The following is a 19849-nucleotide window of genomic DNA, read 5'->3' on the forward strand; positions in this document are numbered from 1 at the left end:
AGTAACGCAAAGTAGCAGACTTCAAAAAGGAAGCATAAAGGATAAAAAAAAAAAAAAAAAAAAAGCATACAAAAGTAAGAATATCTTTTCTTTAATCTACCTTAGATTCCTTCTGAAAGGGGAAAAAAAAAAAAAAAAAGTTCAGCCTTCATAGAAACTCACTAAGATTCTTCCGCGCAGCTTGAAGTTTCCTTAAAGCATATCAGATGAATTTGGAGAGAGAGAGAATGCGAGCGTTGAGTCGAGTCCTTATTTCTGTCAAACTTTTTTTTCTTTTAAATGATCTTACTAAAAAAAAAAAAAAAATAGCTTTTCGTTACAGTATAAATTTATATGAGCTAACTTGATTTGAAGTGTAATTTTCTAACTTTTTTTTTTTTTTTTTTATAACATACTGTTATAGAACTGCGACAGGTTTGGCAGATCCGTAGCTTAAATTTATTGCCTTTAATAGAAAAAGAAGCCTCAAAACTAATTAGCCCGGACGTGATGGTATCTACAACTAAGAAGATTATTAGACCCCTAAATTTTCAGTTAAATTTAGGGGTCTAATAATTGGATATGGGGTGGGGGTTATTCTCTACATTCCTTAAGTCGGACTAGAACTTTTCGGGGTGTCTAGTTCACAGGAAGAGAGCTACTCACAATTAATCCCGAAACTTTTGTCTTATGTTGTAGTGTTTGTTCTTCACGCATGCGTATAAGTTACCAATCGTCGGACAATAGGAATGGCCTACGGATATTGATTGAAGTTGCATGTAGTTTCATCTCTAAGGTTTCTGCAATAAGTAGTTTGTAGTAGTTGTGTTGAATATTTATAATTTTAGTTTCATTAAAGCCGAATGTATGTCGTTCATTTATGGCGTGGAACGAAAGTTCCGATGCATTTGAACGACCCGCCCGCACTGAATGCATCGTTCATATGCATCGGAACTTTCGTTCCACGCCAGTTTAGGCCTCCAAAATCTAACTTTTGACAATGTCTTGCAAAATTGATAGCGCCTCCCCCATGAATTATTAGCGAGTTGGACAAGGAGAGTTGGAAAAGAAGCTTCCTATACCTAAAATAAAGGACATCTTAAAGGACAGAAAAATAAGCATACATGGATTGAGTGATTTAAAATGGAAAGGAAATGGGTATAGAAAGTTACGAGGAAGTTATTACCTATATTGGTCTGGGAGTGATGTAGCGAGGAAGGGTGTAGCCATCATCATAGATCACAGGATTAAGGATAGGCTAATGGAGGTGAATAATATCAGCGACAGACTCATGTCAATTAAACTGCCAATGAATGACAGGAAACATTGAAGATAGTACAATGTTACGCACTGCAAACCGGTTGCGAAGAATTGGAGAAGCTGGAGTTGGAGGACAAGCTCGAAGAGAACATCACAGGTGGATATATAGTTATCAGGGGTGACCTGAACGCAAAAGTCGGAATGGAGAGACAAGAACTAGAATACGTTATGGGTCCGCATGGCTGGGGACCTAGGAATGATGATGATGACAGGCTGTTGGATTTCTGTTTACAGAGCAGCTTGATCATAGGAAACACCTGGTTCAAGAAGAGAAAGAATCACAAAGTGACAAGATACGGTTGGGACGGTCAACAGGAATCCCTTCTTGGCTATATACTCGTGGATAAAGAGCGACACAGAAGACTAGTGGACGTCAAGGTCATTCTTGGTGTCTCCTTGGGTAGTGATCACAGGTTTAAGATTCCCCAAATTGAAGAGGAGCAGAATAACGAGAGAGAGAGAGAGAGAGAGAGAGAGAGAGAGAGAGAAAACTATGGGTGTGGAAGTTGAAAAAAGAGGAAAAAGGGGCGATGTTCAGAGAAGAGTTCAGGAAGGTTGTACCTCAGACAGTGGTGAACAGCGTGGAACCAGAATGGAAAGCATTCAAAGACTGTATGGTAGGACTGACAGAGCAGGTTTGTGGAAGGACAAGCAATAGAAGGAGATGGAAAGAAACCCCGTGGTGGAATGATAGGACGAGAGAGGCTGTGAAAATCAAGAATAATGCATTCAGAATCTACTTTCAGAACAGAAATGACGAGAATAAAGAGAGATATGAAACCTTGAAGAGAGAGGCCAAGAGGATAGTTAACGACGAAAGAAGACTGTGGTTGGAAGAATGGAGTGAAACTCTACGACAAGATATCGACGGTAATAAAAAGACGCTGTATGGTATGGTGAGGAAAAGGAAAAGAGATGGTGAACAGAGCAAATACTTGATGGATGAGAATGAGAATCCAGTAACCAAAGACTAAGAGATAAGAGGAACATGGAAGAAGTATTTTGAAAATCTGTTGAACGTGCAGGACAGCCAGCAAAAGGGACAAAGGAGGTTGATCATAAAAGAGGGGATGAAAGCGAAGATACGGAGAAAGAGCAGACAGACTTGACGTGTAATGATGTAGTGCAGGTATGGAAATGCATCAAGACAGGTAAGTCTGCTGGTATGGATGAGATATCAGCAGACTGAAATGGAGAAATGCTGAAGGCTACAGGCGAGGCAGGGATAGTGTAGACATACAGACTGTTCCGTAAGATCTGGGATGAGAGACAGGTGCCGAAGGACTGGAAAGAAGGCTTGATCATCCCCTTGTTCAAGAAGGGGAACAGAAAAAGTGTTCCAATTATATAGACATCACACTGACATTACATGTGAGTAAGCTGTATGGGAGAGTTTTGGGCGGAAGATATGAGGAACGATTTAAAATAGGATGGCCGAGGAACAGTGCGGCTTTAGGTCTGGCAGATAGACGGTGGATCTAATTTTCTGCATCAGGCAACTGATGGAAAAGTGTTATGAACACAGTAAAGAATTATGGATGACATTTTTGGATATAAACAAAGCGTTTGATGCTGTAAAGAGAGACAAAGTGTGGGAAGTTTTGAGAAACTTGGGGATAGAGGAACATCTTGTGGAGAGAATTGAGAATATGTGCACCAATACAGTGAGCAAAGTAAGAACAGTGGTGAGATTGACGGAGAGCTTCGAAATAACATAATGTTTGAGGCAAGGAGGCGTCCTGTCACCACTACTGTTTATAGCTGTCATGAATGATGTGCAATGTAGAGTGGTGGAACAACTTGGACAGGACCAGATGAAAGTCATGCTCATCGCAGATGACCTCTGCATATGGGGAGAGAGCAGGGAACAAGTGCAACGGCAAGTTGATATATGGGCTAGTATGGCCAATGAATTTGGACTGGCTTTCAGTCAGGAGAAGAGTGAAGTAATGGTTCTAAAGAGGAGTGGTGAGCTTGACGACACATTACAATGGAAGGGAAACAGCTAAAAATGATTAACTTCAAGTATCTAGAAAGCACCATTACAAAGACTGGAGTAATAGACGAAGAAATAAGTAGAAGGATACAAGCGGGTGGGAATTTCTATAGGCAGACAAGATCTCTTGTCTGCCTATAGAAATCATCTGGAACAGGAACATACCACTGAAGTGTACCAGGCCTATTAAGTACAAATTCTGACATATGCATCTGAAACTTAGACTATGAAGAAAAACGATGAAAGCAGAATTCAGGGGACAGAAATGAGATTTGTGAGGAGCATAGCCGGAAAGACAAGACGCGACAAAATCAGGAATGATATGATTAGGGAGAGAATTCAAGTTGAAAACCTCCAGAATAGGATTGAAAGGTCCAGTTTGAAATGGTTTGGACATGTCAAGAGGATGAACAAGAGGCGTTTGCCAAGAAGAATGTTTGATTTACAATTAAGGGACAAAAGACCAAGAATGAGATGGCAGGACATGATAAAGACCGATGTCATTAAGAGAGGAGGAAATTAGAGTGAAATCAACGACGGAGAGAAGTACACGGACAGGGCATGGTGGCGAGGCTTCATACGTCGACCCGTGGAACAGCGGGAACGATGATGATGACTGCTATAGAAATAGCATGAAAACCAAATCAAGTAGTCGTACTTAAATTTGGGTAAGTCCGATGCGTTATGCTCTCCAAAATAATCGAGACAGTCACTTAATTTTAAAAATCAAACAATTATAAACCTGTGCAAATCATTTTAACAGTTTTTAACTAATCTGATGTGATCTCCGCATAATATAAGACAAATATAGAGACCGGAGTCTATTCCGAAAAATTCTTATTAGTCTGCATTTTAGAAATAGGTTTGTTATAATTGTAACTACAAGTTTTTAGAAGTATGTAAGCGATTTACTGTAGATCAAAATCTAATAGAAGATCGGTTCATGTTCCTTGTTAAACCTAGTGGGAAAATTATTTGTTCCAAATCACTGGAAGAAATCAAATTTAGTAACTACCTCATGCAAAAGGTTGAAAAGAGCTTAAATCTAGTATACTGTGGATTAGTCATGTCTCGTTGGTACTCTCAGAAAACAAACCCTTCTAAATGAGAAGAAAACAGTATTTGGGGGGGGGGATGGAATTGATGCGTTGCTAATTATTTAAGAAGAATTTTTCAGCGTCGTATCATCTACATCCCGTATCTTAGTCATTAAGATCCACCTTTTCTCCATTGTGGAGGGGAAAGTGTCTTTTTCAACCCGTAAAATGGGCTTTTAACTTAAAGCTACTCAAAGTGAAATTAAAATACTTCTTTAAATAATGCGAAATTATTTTATTACTAATAATAAAATAACTTAACTTAATTTAAAAAAATTGTAACAGGGTGCTTAATGATTTTGTAATAACTGAGAGCAAAGTGGAGGAGAAATTGTTTAATTAAACATAAGAAAGGCACCTGGGGTGGATGGGATCTATCCAGTTATATTAAAGGAGGCAGCAAAGGAATTAAGCAAACCCTTAGCCATTATTATGAGAGCATCCTTAGACTAAGGGGAAGTTCCCACGGACTGGAGATGTGCAAATGTATCCTCAGTTCACAAAGGGGGATAGGATCGAAAGGTGATACGAGTAATTGCAGACCACTTAATTTAACTTCTGTTCCAGGTAAAATAATGGAGCCACTGGTTAAAGATACATTGCAGGATCATCTAGACAAGACTGCAGCAATTCAGACACAGCATGGGTTTGTTAAGGGAAAGTCTTGTCTGACAAATTTGATGGGATACTATGATGTGGTTACAAAGGAACTGGATGCAAAAAATAATTTAGATATCATATGCTTGGATTTCAGGAAAGCTTTTGACACTGTTGCGCATGGAAGACTATTGTACAAATTGGAGCAGAATGGTATTAAGGGTAAGTTGCTACAATGAATAAAAGGATGGGTAAGTGGGAGAAGACAGAGGGTGGTAATCAATGGGTGCTACTCTTCGTGGACTAATGTTATTAGTGGAGTCCCCCAGGGTTCCGTGTTGGTTCCATTGTTGTTTTCTGTATTTATTAATGATGGTATATCAGGCTTACTGTCGAAGTTTGCAGATAATACAAAGGTTGGCAGGGTTGTTAATGGCAGTAATGGCAGTGTGCTACTGCAACAGGATCTAGAAAATTTGGGCAGATGGCCTAAGAAGTTGCAACTGAAGTTTAATATTGACAAATCCAAAGTACTGCATATGGGTCGGAGTAATCCCAGAGAAACGTACCAACTGTGTGGTACTACACTTAGGGTGGTAAAAAATTAAAAAGACCTGGGAGTAATTGTGCAGTCAGATACGAAGTTCATCTGACTGAACAATTTAAAGATATGAAGTTTTCTGAGCAATGCATACAGGTGCAAGAGCAGGTTATGGGGGTTTTGTCAATGATATACAGGAATTTTGCTAGCACGGCAAAGGAGGTGTTATCCCTTTGTATAAGGCAATGGTCAGGCCACGCGTTGAGTACTGCGTATAGGTCTGAATGCCTAATTTTAGGAAGGATGTAGATTTGCTTGAGCGTGTACAGAGAAGGGCAACAAGATGGGTTAGGCGAGGCTTAAGTTCTGCAAATTGCAGCGGCTGGAGCCTAGGCACCTGCGAGGTGATCTGATTGAGGTGTATAAGGCCTTGAATGGGTTGAGCACGCTGAATTCTGATGGGATTCTTCCTCTTGCTCAGATTAATCGCCTGAGAGGGCATAAATTCAAATTGAGGAAAGACAGCTGTAGAATAGATGTGCGGAAATTTGCCTTTAGCCAGCGAGTGGTTAATTGCCTGGAACAAACTTCCATCTGTCGTTGTGGAATTTGACAGCTTAAATAAATTCAAGGAGGAACTGGACAAACGTTTAGAGGGAATGGTTGTGTGAATTTTTTTTTTTTTTTTTTTTTTTTGGCTGATGCTACATAAGCTCATACGCTTGCTTTCTTGCATCACATACTTCTATTACTATAATTTAGCTTAAAGCTCCTCAAAGTGAAATCAAATTACTTATTTAAATAATACGAAATTATTATTTTATTATTAATAATTTAATTATGCGAAATTATTAAAAAATAAAACTTCAAAAAAATTTACAAAATATTTAGTCGCTCTTTGTCATTTATTATTATTTCATTTCATTTTATTCAATGATATAACAAAATTATAATGTAAAGCTTTAAAACTGCAGTTTTTTCCCCTTCAAATGCATGCATCCCTTTCTCTCGTTGGATATTGATTTACATTTTCTAGACGTTTATTTATAACCGTTAGCGATTTTGGCTTGTGTCAGTGATGAGCACGTAATGTTTGTTACTGTATCTTATGTACAGCGTAAAATGCAGTTCTTTAGACTTTCCTCTTACGGGTATTATTCCATAATGGAAGACTCTCGCTGTGCTGTTTCAATTTGACTTTAAAATCCGCATTATATGGCTCGTTGATTTTCAAAATGAGGTTCGCCTTTCTCTCCAGTAATAATAATAATAATGGCCATTGTGCCTTCAAAAGCTAATCTTCTCTTCGCAGATTCAAAATAACAACAAAAAAGTCTTGCTACCGTATTTAGACTTGAAAATTTAATGCAGCTTTGCAAAAATATGGCAGGAAATATTAGAATTTTCTGATGGGCGAAATTGAAAATTTGAATGCATGAAAATGGCATCTCTATAATGATTAATATATATAGATGAAAGAAATCATATTTTTACCCTTAGACGAGAAAGGATCTTTGGTCCATTATTTGTTTGGTGTCCACGCGACTGGAAAAAATAAAATTATTAACACAGCGTTTGACTGATGTTTAAAATGGATGTGTGGGGGGCGAAATGAGCCTAAAACGTTAACCATTCAATTATGTTTAATTTCAAATAGAATTCTTTTCCATTATTTGCAGCATTTACCAAAAAAAAAAAAAACAAAAAAAAAAAAAAACATTTATTACTGAATGTCTTCGAAGACGTTCCTGGTGATTTGAATAACGAAGGTATGTTCTCCTGACTGATACCTTGAGTAATGATATTTGAACACCAATTTACTAGCTTGTAAACTACAAAATGAAAATCTTTTCTTGTAAAAAGTTATTATTTTAGTATATTTGCTTTTTTGCTAACAGTGATCTAAATATGATCACCAGCATTGTTTTCAACAGAAACGCAGGCCAAGACGAATTAAGTTGAATTATAGGAAGTACAGTATAACTGAAGAGCTTGTAACAATTTTGTAAATGTTAGTCAAACTGCTACTAAATCAGCAACTTCAGTATTGATACCTTGATGTCAGTTTTATAATGCTTTTTCCATTACGGTTATTTGCGAGGAACAATCACGTTTTATCCCCCCAGAAGCCTGAAGACATAACATCATTTCGCTTCCTTCTCTGTTTTTAATGTTTCTATACGTTGGAATTTCGTGGAGCACTTTAGCGTTCGATAAAATTTTATTTCTGCCAAAACACGTAATTTATTTCTCATGTTCTCTTGAAGTTGTCCAACAAAAATTTCACTTTTATTTTTCAAGATCAATTTAGGAAGTATATGTCTGTGCCAAATTGCAGAAAAAGCCATTTAAACAATTCTCTTTTAAAACACAATTAATATTGTTGCATGAGCCGCCTTTGGCTGGAGTAATCAAAAAGTTAACGTAGTTGGTGGTGTGGGCGGGGGGCGGGCAGTGTATGAATACTTTTACATTTTAATTGACATTCGTCGATTTGCTATGGGGCATTTTATCTTTGGATACTTTCTTATGAGATAAATATATGCTTTTTTTTCAATTTCTGTTATTTCCATAATCTGTTATTTCCATAATACTTTAGTCTCTTTTTTTTAAACGTGTTACAAGTCCTTTCAATGGCATTGATCTCTTGTATTGTGAGATCAAGGCTACTTCTACGCGTTATCCTAATGTTACTCTAAAGGTATAACAGTTGCTTAGTTACTAATGGCCAAACTGAATTCCTTTCATTTAGAACAATCGTGGTAGAGAAACATTCAAAGTTTCGGTATATGTAAAGAATATATGAGAATTAGAGGGAATGGTTAAATTATCAAATCCACCGTCCAGTTTAAATTATTAAAGTTAAACTGGACGGTGGATTTGATATTTATTTATTTTGTCATTTCTGAACTCAGAGAGAGGCAGTGCTGTTTTTGGAGAATTCAATGGTAAAGACTGTTTTCCCATTGTTAATAATTAATGGAACTTTGGCTAATTTGGGTTTTTAAGTTGATATTAAAAGTTACTTTGATATTAAATTCTTGACTTTGAGATGTACAATTTTTAATTTACTCTTATGTTGTATTATTTTCTTGTTTTGAAGGGAGCATTAAATGATATTTTGTTTTTCATTTTTTCCCCCCTCTATGTTTGTTTTTCTTAAGGCAATGAATTTTGCTTTGGTTTGTCATTTCTGAGCTTACAGAAATTTGGCTCCATTTTTGACAAATTAGATGGCAAAGGCTAATTTTCCATTCGTGATGATTAATTGAATTTATTATTATTATTATTGCTCTTATATTATTTCTCCCTGATTGGGGTTCCACCTCGTGACGGGTATTGCTACCAAGTACACAGGGTGGTTGTTATGTCTAGTGTTACTGTTGGTCGAGGAACTCTCTGACTATCCTACAGGTGTTCAGGATTGCGACTTTCTGGAGTTCCTTGTAGGTGTTCGCTGTGAGACCTATTGCTTCTAGGCTGTTATGTAGGGTCTTTGGCACCATACCTGTGGTTGACACGAGATCGGGATGGTTGTTACTTGTTGCATATGCCACATCTCTTTGATCTCCTGTCTTAGGTTCGTGTACTTCCTGATTTTTTCCCCATGGGTTTTCTGCAGGTTGCCAGTGTTGGGTACCGCTATATCAATCAGATAGGTAGCTTTTTCCTTCTTGTCCACAAGCGTTATATCCGGTCTGTTGTGCGGGATTGTCCTATCCGTTATTATAGCGTGGTCCCAATACAGCTTGTGGGTTGGGGTCTCTAGTACTGCCTGGGGATTGTACTTGTAGTACGGTACACTTTCTTCGATCAACTGGTATTTCCTTGTTAGCTTCTGATGTATTATCCTGGCTACCTGGTTATTATATAGGCCGCCGTAGCCTAGTGGTCAGGCGCGCGGGTGCACAAGTACACGTGCCTTGAGTGACCGGGGTTCAAGCCCGTGACTACTGAATACGGTGCTGTTTCTTGTATTCTATCTATCTTGTGAACTCCTCTGACCGTTTGGTCGTTCCGGAGTATAAGAAAATTTATTTATTTATATTATTATATGTGTTATGCATTTTGAAAGACAAAGTACTGTATTTCAAAAATTATTCGATGTTCAGTTGATTAGGAATTTTACTGTAATTTTCTGTTTATATTAATATGGCCAAAGAAGGTCAGAGATGCTAACGACATAGACAGACAATACGCGTATTACCATATTTCGTGATTACTTGTCATCCCAATTTACGCATACCGGAAATGAGATGAAATAAGAGATACCGTGATTCGGTAAACTATCCCTGGATTGCGACATACCTTGTATGAAGTAGCAGAGAGACAGAACATCTCAAATTGAATAATAACTGATTCCCTGGTGCAACTTATAGAACTTTTTTTACATAAAATTTAGTTTATAGAGGTATCCCAGTTCAAGAATATAAATTTATAAACCCTGTATTTTGTCGGCGGTACAGCGAGAGAGTAGGTGATTGGTGAATCTGTCATTTCACCCTTCTTTGCAGCATTAGATTGTAAGACAATAGTCTTAATCTTTTCACAATGAACAAATTTTTCGGCATTTTGCAGTATTTCCATAAAGAACACTTACGGTGCAATCCTTGCTACCAGAAATCCAAACTTTCTGTGCGGTACTGTGTGATCTTCGTGGATCAGTCCATACATGCAGTAAGGAAACAACATTAAGTATTTTAAGGGGACCAATCTAAAAATATGTATGGGATTAGAGAACAGAGCTCTACCTCCAAATTTTACTTGTTCCCTGATGAAAGTTTAAGAAAAGGTTTCATAAGTTGTTACAAAAGGTTTAAGTCCATCCAATATGTTTGAAGAAATATTTTAGTGAATTTAAAAAGAAATTAAACTTTTGGACATTGTTCAGCATGTACTGAAACGATGTAGTTTCCTGTAGCTGTTGTAAATGGTTTGTAATTTTCGTTAATAACGTGTTGGTAATGTGATCGACATAATCACTCATGCTAATCACTGTCTTGAATAATTACGGTTGGACAAGGCATCGCGTGACAAATTATGTGGGTAAGACTGAATGATAGATGACGCAAAAAGACTGATCGCTACAGTTACTTATTGTTATATCATTAATGATCCCATCAATAAAGACAGTGATACATTTCTAATAGAATTATACGAAGATTTTGAATCAAAGATTTTCATAATTGTTTTTTATTTTATTCTGAATGTCAGTTGGCATTACACCTAAAAGATATAATTATCTTATTAAAGACAGAAAGCTTTGCAATTCATTTTCACCAAACTATTATTGAAGATTATGAACATTTCTCCTTGATTTTAGTGGACATTTAAAATATGAATCTCTAAACAATTAAAGACTGCGTAGCTCCCAACAAATTAAAGTTCAAGAATCGCTTGTATCTCTTGAAATTATAATCATTTGAATTATATTCATTTTGTGGCCATTAAATGGCCGCTTTAGCATGGTTATTTACTATTATTATTTATTTAATTAATTTTTAGAGTGGGCATCGATATTTCTTTCCTTTGTCTCCTGTAAGTCCAATCATTCCATCATCTGCTGGAACGACGCCTCACATGACCAGTAGGAGATCCAATTCTATATCGCATTATATGGGAGGTTTGCTTTCTAAAACGGGTACCAAGGAAGACGACAGTAAGTACTATATTTTGCTGTTTCGCTACTACATTTTTAAAAATCTTCCTTGTATCACGAACAGTCATTGGTGTTGCGATGTGGAAGCAACACCTCTGTGAGCCACACCGCTCGAACTCCTTCCTTAATAATACAGTTTCTCAAAGAGAAACAGTTTCTCTATGCAGTTCAAGTATATCTATAGTTAAGTAGCATGGAAGGCAATGATTGGCTGTTATGTTTAGAAAAATAGATAAAAATAACTTAGGATTATTTAATTCGGAATTTGATTTTGAAAACAGCTTTTCGTAAAGGATTATGATGGTGGCATGGAAAATCATAATTTTATATTTTGGGGATTATGATCAATAATTTTTTTCCATTTTTTTTTTCTCTTTTTCCCTTTATTTTTGTGTTTCATTTTTGTCTTTTTACTTTTTCTCTGTACTCGTATATGTAAAAAAAAAAAAAAAATAAAAAAAAAATATATGTTTTTTTTTTATGCATTATAATGCACCATATAGCAGAGGTATAACTACCAATTCTGGGCTTCCGCCCTGAGTGTTTTCATGGCTTCAATCCTCAACCCTCCTTAAAAAAAAAAAGGAAAAAAAAAAAAAAAAAACATTCTAAATCATTCTACATAATCGTCTGGTCCGCCCCACCCTTGTGGCGGACCTGGCAGCACAGCAGTTACACCACTGCCATATGCGTATTTTATGCATAGTGATAGTTAATATAAGTATATATGTACTGTTTGGTTTATCATTTCAGCACATGGATCATCCTCGTCACTGGTTTCCACTTCATCGTCTGTATACTCATCGGTAAGTGATATTAGTAATTTTAAATTATTATTACTCGATCAGTTTTAGCCATTTTAAAAGCTTTAAGTTATATTTTAATGAAACTGCCATGTGTATCTAAAAACTTCTTGTTTCATTATCCTCTATCAAATTGCATTGATTATTCGAGACATAAGTGCATTTTCTCTATTTTGTATTTAATTTTTACAATATATTCCCTTTTTAGAATTAAAGTAAGTTACAAAATAAGGTAATTGTTGCCATCGGAACATGGAGATTTTTTTTTTGTCAATGAGAAAGGAGCCGCACCGGATAGATGGAGTAAGCGGTCACGCTAAATACCATTACTCATATGTCATGCAGGTACGTGACACGAATTTGTGACTTACATCACATCGAGATGCAACATCTTTTTCATTTTGAGAATACAGGATTTCAAATCTAGTCTCAGACATAGTGTGCATAGTGTTAGGGTCGGGTGCCACCTGTGGTTTCCCACATCTGCGCCATATGTACACTGTGAAGAAATACAGAATACTGTAAATGCCAGAAAAAGTGTAGTGTGTTGAATGTGTAGTATTGTGTTTGGTTCCCGTTGTGTGTCCTGGCATTTGGCCGCAGGATCCCTGATGGGACCCCACGTTGCCCGCACATACCATAGGAGGTAGCCAGGCTGCCCATTATTCTCTAGCAGGTCTCCGTCAGGGTCCAATTAAAAAATAAATAAATATTAAATAATAAAAAATAATAATAAAACAATATAATAAAAAATAAATAAATAAAATAATAATAAAATAATAATAAAAAATAATAAAAAATAGTAAATAAATAAATAAAAATAAATAAGGTAGAGTGTGGCAGTACAGGGTGTACGGAAGAAGATGGGGATGTAGGTGAGGGCATCCCCTAAATTGACAGTGGAGTGTATGCTCCACCAGGAGAAAAGGGGGAGGAGATAACTCCAGAAGGGTAGAAAAGCCACTCAGCGAGAGTGCTGAGTGTGACTTATATTTTGGTGGAGTGCTCGAGACCACTGGAGCCTACCCAACCATGTGGAAAGTTAGCAGGTAATCCTACCCTGGATGTTCCAGGGTTAGCAAGTCGATGCTTGTAAAACGGTCAAGTGCAAATTTTTTATTTCAAGTTTGAGCAAGTCCCTTACAGGTTTGTATCCCTAGATTGAGTTGGTTGTAGAGTCCTGCGTCTAGAAAAGAGGTTCTGTGCATACTCCGTTAATAATCTGTAGTACTGTTCATCAGAAATTAACAGGTGCTCCTGTCCTTGAGGTATGTGTTGGAGTCTGGTGAACAGTGTCCCTCGAAGATCATCATAAATTGGGCAGTTATAAAGAAGATGGTCCCAATCTTCATTTCTCCACATGTACAGTAGGGGTTATTGATGATTCCCAAGGTAGTCAACTTATGATTTATAGATCCATGTCCAGTTATAATATATGTACAGGAGAGAACCAAGGCGGCGACTTTGAATAAACTAGTTTGACATCCGGGATGAATTTCTTAGTTATTAGGCCCTTGTCCGTCTCCTCCCATCTTGTCTGCCAGATTTGTAGTAGCATGGCAGCTAGTTTCTTCTTTTCTTGCTTACAGTCAGTGCGGGTGTCGATGGTATGTCCAAAGATGGTAGCTGGGATTCCCCGCGACAAGCAGTAGTGCAATCCTCGACGGATAACCTCCAAGTCAAGGGGGAGGACACCTGCAAGAACCTGGAGGGCCGGAGAACCTACTGTGCAACAGGCCCTGGTAATGGCAAGCAATATACTCCGCTGAATTGTTTCCAGTTTGCGTTTATTGCGAACAATTATTGCCCTATGGTACCAAATCCCGGATCTGTATGTAATAACAGGGAGGAATATAGCTTTATACGGGCGTTTGAGTGTTCTCCGGTTTAGACCCCAGTCACACATGCTTACTCGGATGATTAGGGCTGCATAATTTCTGATTTTTCCTTGAAGGTATGAGAGGTGCGGGAAGAAGGAGAGCTTCGAATCCAGGATGATACCCAGGTGTTTTAGGGAAGTTACCAGCTTGATGGTTTTTCCTTGTACCTTGATCTGAGGAGGCCTTGATATTTGTAGGGTGCCTTTGAGAAGTATGGATTGTGTCTTCTGTGGAGAAATCCGGAGCTTGTGCAGAGTCGCCCAGCAGCTTGCTTGATTTCCAGTGGCCTCGAGAGCTGCTCTGGTGTCCGCTGCGATGGAGATGGTAATATCATCTGCGAATGCTTGGATTGTAACAGGGCCCAGATCCAGGCCAAGTAACTCATCAAGGACGATGTTCCAGAGGAACGGGTCGAGGACCGAACCCTGTGGGCAGCCTCTGTAGATAGATTTGGTGAACTTCTGGTGAGGAGATGGTGATCTTCCTGTTGGAAAGGTAGCTTTGTATATACTTGTATAAGTTGGTTGGTATGCATGCCAGTCTTAGCCTGCGAAGAATGCTTGGACACTAAGTACTTGTAATTAGTGCTGGCTGCAGCTTGGGTTATTTGGTAGAAAGCATCCTCTGTGCAGCGTCCTGGGCGAAATCCATACTGTGAATTGGATTGTAGGCCAGCTTCTGTGTTAGGAGTCTGGTATGGAGGAGGCGTTCAAATAGCTTGCTCAATGTGGACAAGAGGGCAATGGGTCGGTATGAGTTAGGCTGTTCTGGAGGCTTCGATGGGTTTTTGAGTATTAACTTTAGTTCAGCTATTTTCCAGCTTTCTGGGAAGGATCCCTGGGTTAGGCATTTATTGAACAGGTTAAGCAGAAATTGTGGATTTACCTGGGCGACCGTTTTTAGTATTTCTGGTTCAATGCGATCCAGTCCTGGGAATTTTTTATCCTTCATTTTGCCAAGGGCTTGCTGCAGTTCTTCAGTGTTAAATTCTTCCTCCACAGAGTCAATGTGGTAATTGTCATTATCTAGACAAATTTGCTGCTGTTGTGTTGTGAGATGATCGGCGTCGCTGATAAAGAGAGCATCCAAGATATTCATCATGGATTGCTCCCATGACGTTGTCATGATTCCTTGTGGTGTTATTGTGGAATGGACTACTTCTCCTCTTGGCAGTTTAGTCTCAGACAGTGTAAAGTGTAAAGTGTAAAGTGTATTCGTGTCAAACGGCACCAGGGGTTTTCCCCCATCTCCGCGTAGTATACATTGTCATGTGAAACAGAACACTGTTGAGCCCAGAGATTTAAAAGTGTGTGGATATTGTACATATGTACTGTCGTGTACCGTTGTTCATCTGGTCATTTAGCCGCTGGACCCCTACTGAGGCCCAACGTTGCCCACACTTGGCCCCGTGGAGGCAGACCAGGTACACCAGTTTTACAATTATTTACTCTGGCAGGCCCTGCCACCTAATTTCCTGAGATTTCAGTGGCTAGGACCTATGTAAAAAAAAAAAAAAAAAAAAAAATGGGGTAGACGCTAGAGGTTTAGGTAAGGCCGAGATAGGTTTTAAATGAAGGTTAGGTTAATTTTTTACATTGAAATTTAGCAGCATGCAGTGGGACATTCACGGTCGGTTGATAAAGGTATAGTGGGGGAAGACTGAAGATTGGGGGGAACAGATAGAAGTATGGGAACGAAAGAGAAGGCGATCCCAGGAGTGTCAGTGGAGCAAGCCCCACCAGGGAGGAAAGGGGGGGGGACAGGGGAGGGGATGAGACAGAGGCCTATCTCTTCCCCTTCCCTGCCTAGGGATGGGGTTTTAAAAGTGAACTGGGCAAAGGTGCCCAGTTTAGGACACCAGGCGACGTGCTGAAGCAGAGCTGCTGTGGTCATGTGGTCCAGTCGTTGCGTCGCACATGGAGGAAGAGTCCCGTCCAGAGAGAGAGATCATTGTCTAGTAGGAGTCCGCATAGATGGTGACGGATCGTCTATCATTTGCAATGGATGTTCAATCCTAGGAGACAGGGAGAGTGAGGTCCCACCATAACGGCCATAGTCTGGTTCAGTTTGGATGCTCATCTGCAGGGAGCCCTGGGCAGACAGGGTGATGCTCACTCATCCTCTTCCGTCTTTGATGAGTTGAGTCCCTCATGCGTCAACAACCTCCATCTTCTTCTGTCCGTTGCCGCCAGCTTCAATTCACTTCAATATATCTGGAATCCCGACTTCTTGATAGTTGCAATCCGCCTAGCTCTTGGGCGTCCCGGTGTTTCCTTCTGCTAACTATCGCAGTCCAGGACTTCCCCGGATCCATTCGTTCTATACGTCCATACCATTGTAGCTGTCTTCTTGTTATTACGTCGGACACTGTCTTTCTGATGTTAGGTTCCCATCTGACTCGTTCATTTGCTCTCTGTCGTGACCAGTTTGTCACGACAGAGTTTGTGTTTCTACATTTCATCTCGAAGGGTCAATTTCTTTTCCTTTTTCCGTTTCAATGTTCACGTTTCTGCTCTGTATCACTACTGGTATTATTAATGTCTAGTACAATTGATTTTTAATTCTTTATTAATTTTGTTACTTCTCTCCAGATTTTATTTAGTTTATTCATTCATGACCATCCGATGGCTGTTCTTTAATTCTTTCCATGTAGGTTATCTGTTATCATCTCCAGGTAGTTGAATTTATAAACTTGCTCAGTGGTTTGCTTATGGAGGGTTAATTGTTTAATTGCCATTCTTTCAAAATTATTTTAAGAGGCATTCCCTCTGAAATACTGTCTTGATTTATTCCTCCTCCTCCTCTTCTTCGTTTGTTGTTGTAGTTATGTGCTGGTTTACTTTCTATTTGCCACTTACTTGGTTTATCAGTTTTAGGCTCTCAGCTTTCCCAATGGCCTGTCGCACAAGTGGTCAGTTTCCGCAGCGTGTCTTTTCTGCAGGTATTTCCATGGTCACACCATTTTTCTGAATTGACATCTATAATTTCACTGCTCTTTCCCTTACCAGTTCGAAAACATTGAATCGGCTACTTAGCAACCCGCCTCCCTCCCCAACTAATTAACTGCATTACCTGTTCTTTTGCTTCATTTATATTCATTTCACTATATCTTTTGCCGTTGTGATGAATTTCTGTCCAGACTACAGAATTTCAAGTCCAGTGTCAAAAATATTCTCCTCTTCTCCATCAATCCACGATACTAAAGAACTATAGTTTCGCACAACCCATCGTATTTGTTGTCACCAACAAGGAAATTTAAAGTTGTCATGATCATGGCAAAAGATGAAGCTGTACAAGGATTATTTATTATATGACAAGAACTTGTAATTAGAGAATTAGGGAAATATCTCTTACACTCCTTGCTTGTTATTTATTCAGTACAAGCAGTTTTTACACGCAGATGTATCGTGTGTATATCATAAAGGATTTGGAATATGAAAAGCCCGTTTAGGCAGCGAAAATTGATGTGTTAACTGTATCTATCTTGTTTTCTCATGATCATCAAGATAGTGTACTACGTCTTGTGTAAAGTCTAGCTTCGCTAATCAAAAAAATAATAATATTGTCTGTTGTTACGGGAAATTACTGCCATCTGGCGATTAACAAGGGAAGTAATCCAAAACATAATTCATTTATTTCTGAAATGTTAAAATAAAAAGTTGAATCAACCTCCGCTTATTCAGGGCACTAGTTCTCAAACTTCGGTATAATATTTCATTTTATTTCACTGTTTCATTAAATGTATAGATTTCATAAATAAATAAATTAATTTAAAAAAATGTTCTTGTTTATACTCCGGCACGAGGTCAGTGGAGTTTACAATAAATCAATCGATCAATTAATCGTATTTAGCAGCCAAGTGGACCTGAACCCCAGTCCACTCAAAGAGCGTGTGCTACTGCTCGCGTTACTGACCACTCGGTTACGTCAGGCCTAATTTTAAACTAAAACATTTAAAAGATACTAACGATTTATTTTAAAACCAATTTTGTTGATGATCTTCTTGTGAGTACAGTATTTGCTTGCAATATTCTTGGGGAGTGTTGGGGATTATTGCAAGCAAAAAGGTCATAAATAAAACTAGTTTAAAACTAAATTGTTGGTGTCTTTTATTTAAATGTTTTAACTTAAAATTCATTTACCAAATCTATACGTTTAATGAAATCGTGATTATACTGAAGCTTGAGAACTCGTGCCTTGACTAGGCGGAGGGGTTGAATCAACATTTTATTTTAAAATTTCAGAATAGAAATGAATTATGTTTTGCATTACTTTTCTTGTTACAGGAAATATCTCGTAGTATATACCAAAGGGAGAAATTGCACTTGTATGTAGTTTAGCATAGTATCACTTAATGAAAATGCAAAATTCATAAATCTACGTGGCTACCATTTTTCAAATGAACAGTTTCTATAGAGACATTTGCCAAAATTTATCATGATGATGAAGGATAGGTCGATAAAAAAATAAAATAGGGAAAGAGATTAAAAGTTTCGGCTAGTCGTAGCTAAATTCCCTGAGAGAATAAACCTGCCAATTGATTCCATCAAAAGGAAATGTTCTCTGGTAAGCAGTACGGTTATCATTGATTTACCAAATTTCAATCTTACGAACAAAATGTTTTACGCCTAAGATTCGAGGTATGAACTTTAAGCTGTATCTTACGAATTTTTTTCCCAACTTTTATTATGAAAGTAAAGTGACCGAGAATAAAAATACTTACAATATTTATGTACGAGATATGATCAAAAATCGAGATAAATTAAATTTAATTAAAAATATAACTTAATTTGGTGGTTATTACCTTTCGATTTAATTCCCATCTATGCACTTGACAACTTATCCTCCCATTTTCTAAATACTTCAAAGAAGCCGTTGTTTCAAAGATGAGTTGAGATACCCTGAGTGATGTTTATTAGCTTAGTGTCCAATGGAAAATAGCGATCTTTAAGAAACCATTAGGACAGGAAATCTTTTTGACGTTCGCCTCAACAATTGAGGCTGTGTGTGATACATTAGTCACCCAGACGTTCAAATTGGGTTTTTTCTGGCTTACTTTCTGATTTTTCTTTAGAACTTCACTATAATTTTCCAGACAACGTGCAACGTTTTTACATAGTAAAATTTTAAATAATGCCTTTCATATTGAAAAAAAGTGATAATTCACCCGTGCGTGCCTTCTTTGGAGGTTTCCACCTTCAAAGGAAATATTAAAATCAAGGATTAGGAAAGGGTTAATGCTCTACTTTGAAACGGTCAGATTGGTATGGGTACAGATACAGTACTTTCTTTCAGAAGTAACGACACCGACAACCATACGACCTGTACGAAGCAGAATCAGTAACCATCCACACAACGTGTGGCAGTTCGAGAAGAAATCGGGATGTTACTTAATCACTTCCACTGCACGTGCGTAAACCACGATAAACCATAAAAGCGATGACATGAGCCGGACTTTTTTCTATGTAATTCGTATACATTCGATCAGGACTTCATAAAAGTGATAACATCATACTTGATTACAATAAGCGGCGTGCACTATTTATTTATAGGCCTTCGTAGCCGAGTGGTCAGCACAAAGTTGCATAAATACACCTAACTTCAGTGACTGGGGTTCAAACCCGTGACTGTTTTGGTGAAGAATATCTGATAGGTGTAAATGTATATAGTTTCTTTAATTACTCCTCGTATTTAATGTATGCTTTACATACAGTACATATACAGGGTTATCCATTAAAACAAAACCCTATATGCAGAATTTAAAAGTGCAAATTTAAAAATTCGAATAATGGATTTAATTAATTATACAATTAATGACTGCAAGTCTGTCAGCGATACCAATGGTTCCCCACAAAACCGCGTAAAAGTGTCACTGAAGTAGCAAAATCTGCCAAGGCCAGATTTTGCCACTTCAGTATGAGTAGTGTGGGTATCGTGATTATAGTGTTGTTCGTCTGGCCACTTAGTACTGGATGGC

General features: G+C 38.0%; 1 protein-coding gene across 1 annotated transcript in view; it reads left to right on the top strand.

Annotated features, from left to right (window-relative positions):
* The window catches only part of LOC150087929 (uncharacterized), a 347547-nt gene that overhangs the window by 153281 nt on the left and 174417 nt on the right, over positions 1-19849 (top strand). Inside the window, exons 13-14 of the mRNA XM_090369967.1 lie at positions 11036-11189; positions 11943-11995. Coding sequence (XP_090226093.1) covers positions 11036-11189; positions 11943-11995 — 207 coding nt within the window. The remainder of the gene's footprint in view (positions 1-11035; positions 11190-11942; positions 11996-19849) is intronic.

The sequence above is a fragment of the Mastigoproctus giganteus genome, chromosome 3 (assembly GCF_048544385.1).
Source record: "Mastigoproctus giganteus isolate SK-2022 chromosome 3, ASM4854438v1, whole genome shotgun sequence".
NCBI lineage: Eukaryota > Metazoa > Arthropoda > Arachnida > Uropygi > Thelyphonidae > Mastigoproctus > Mastigoproctus giganteus.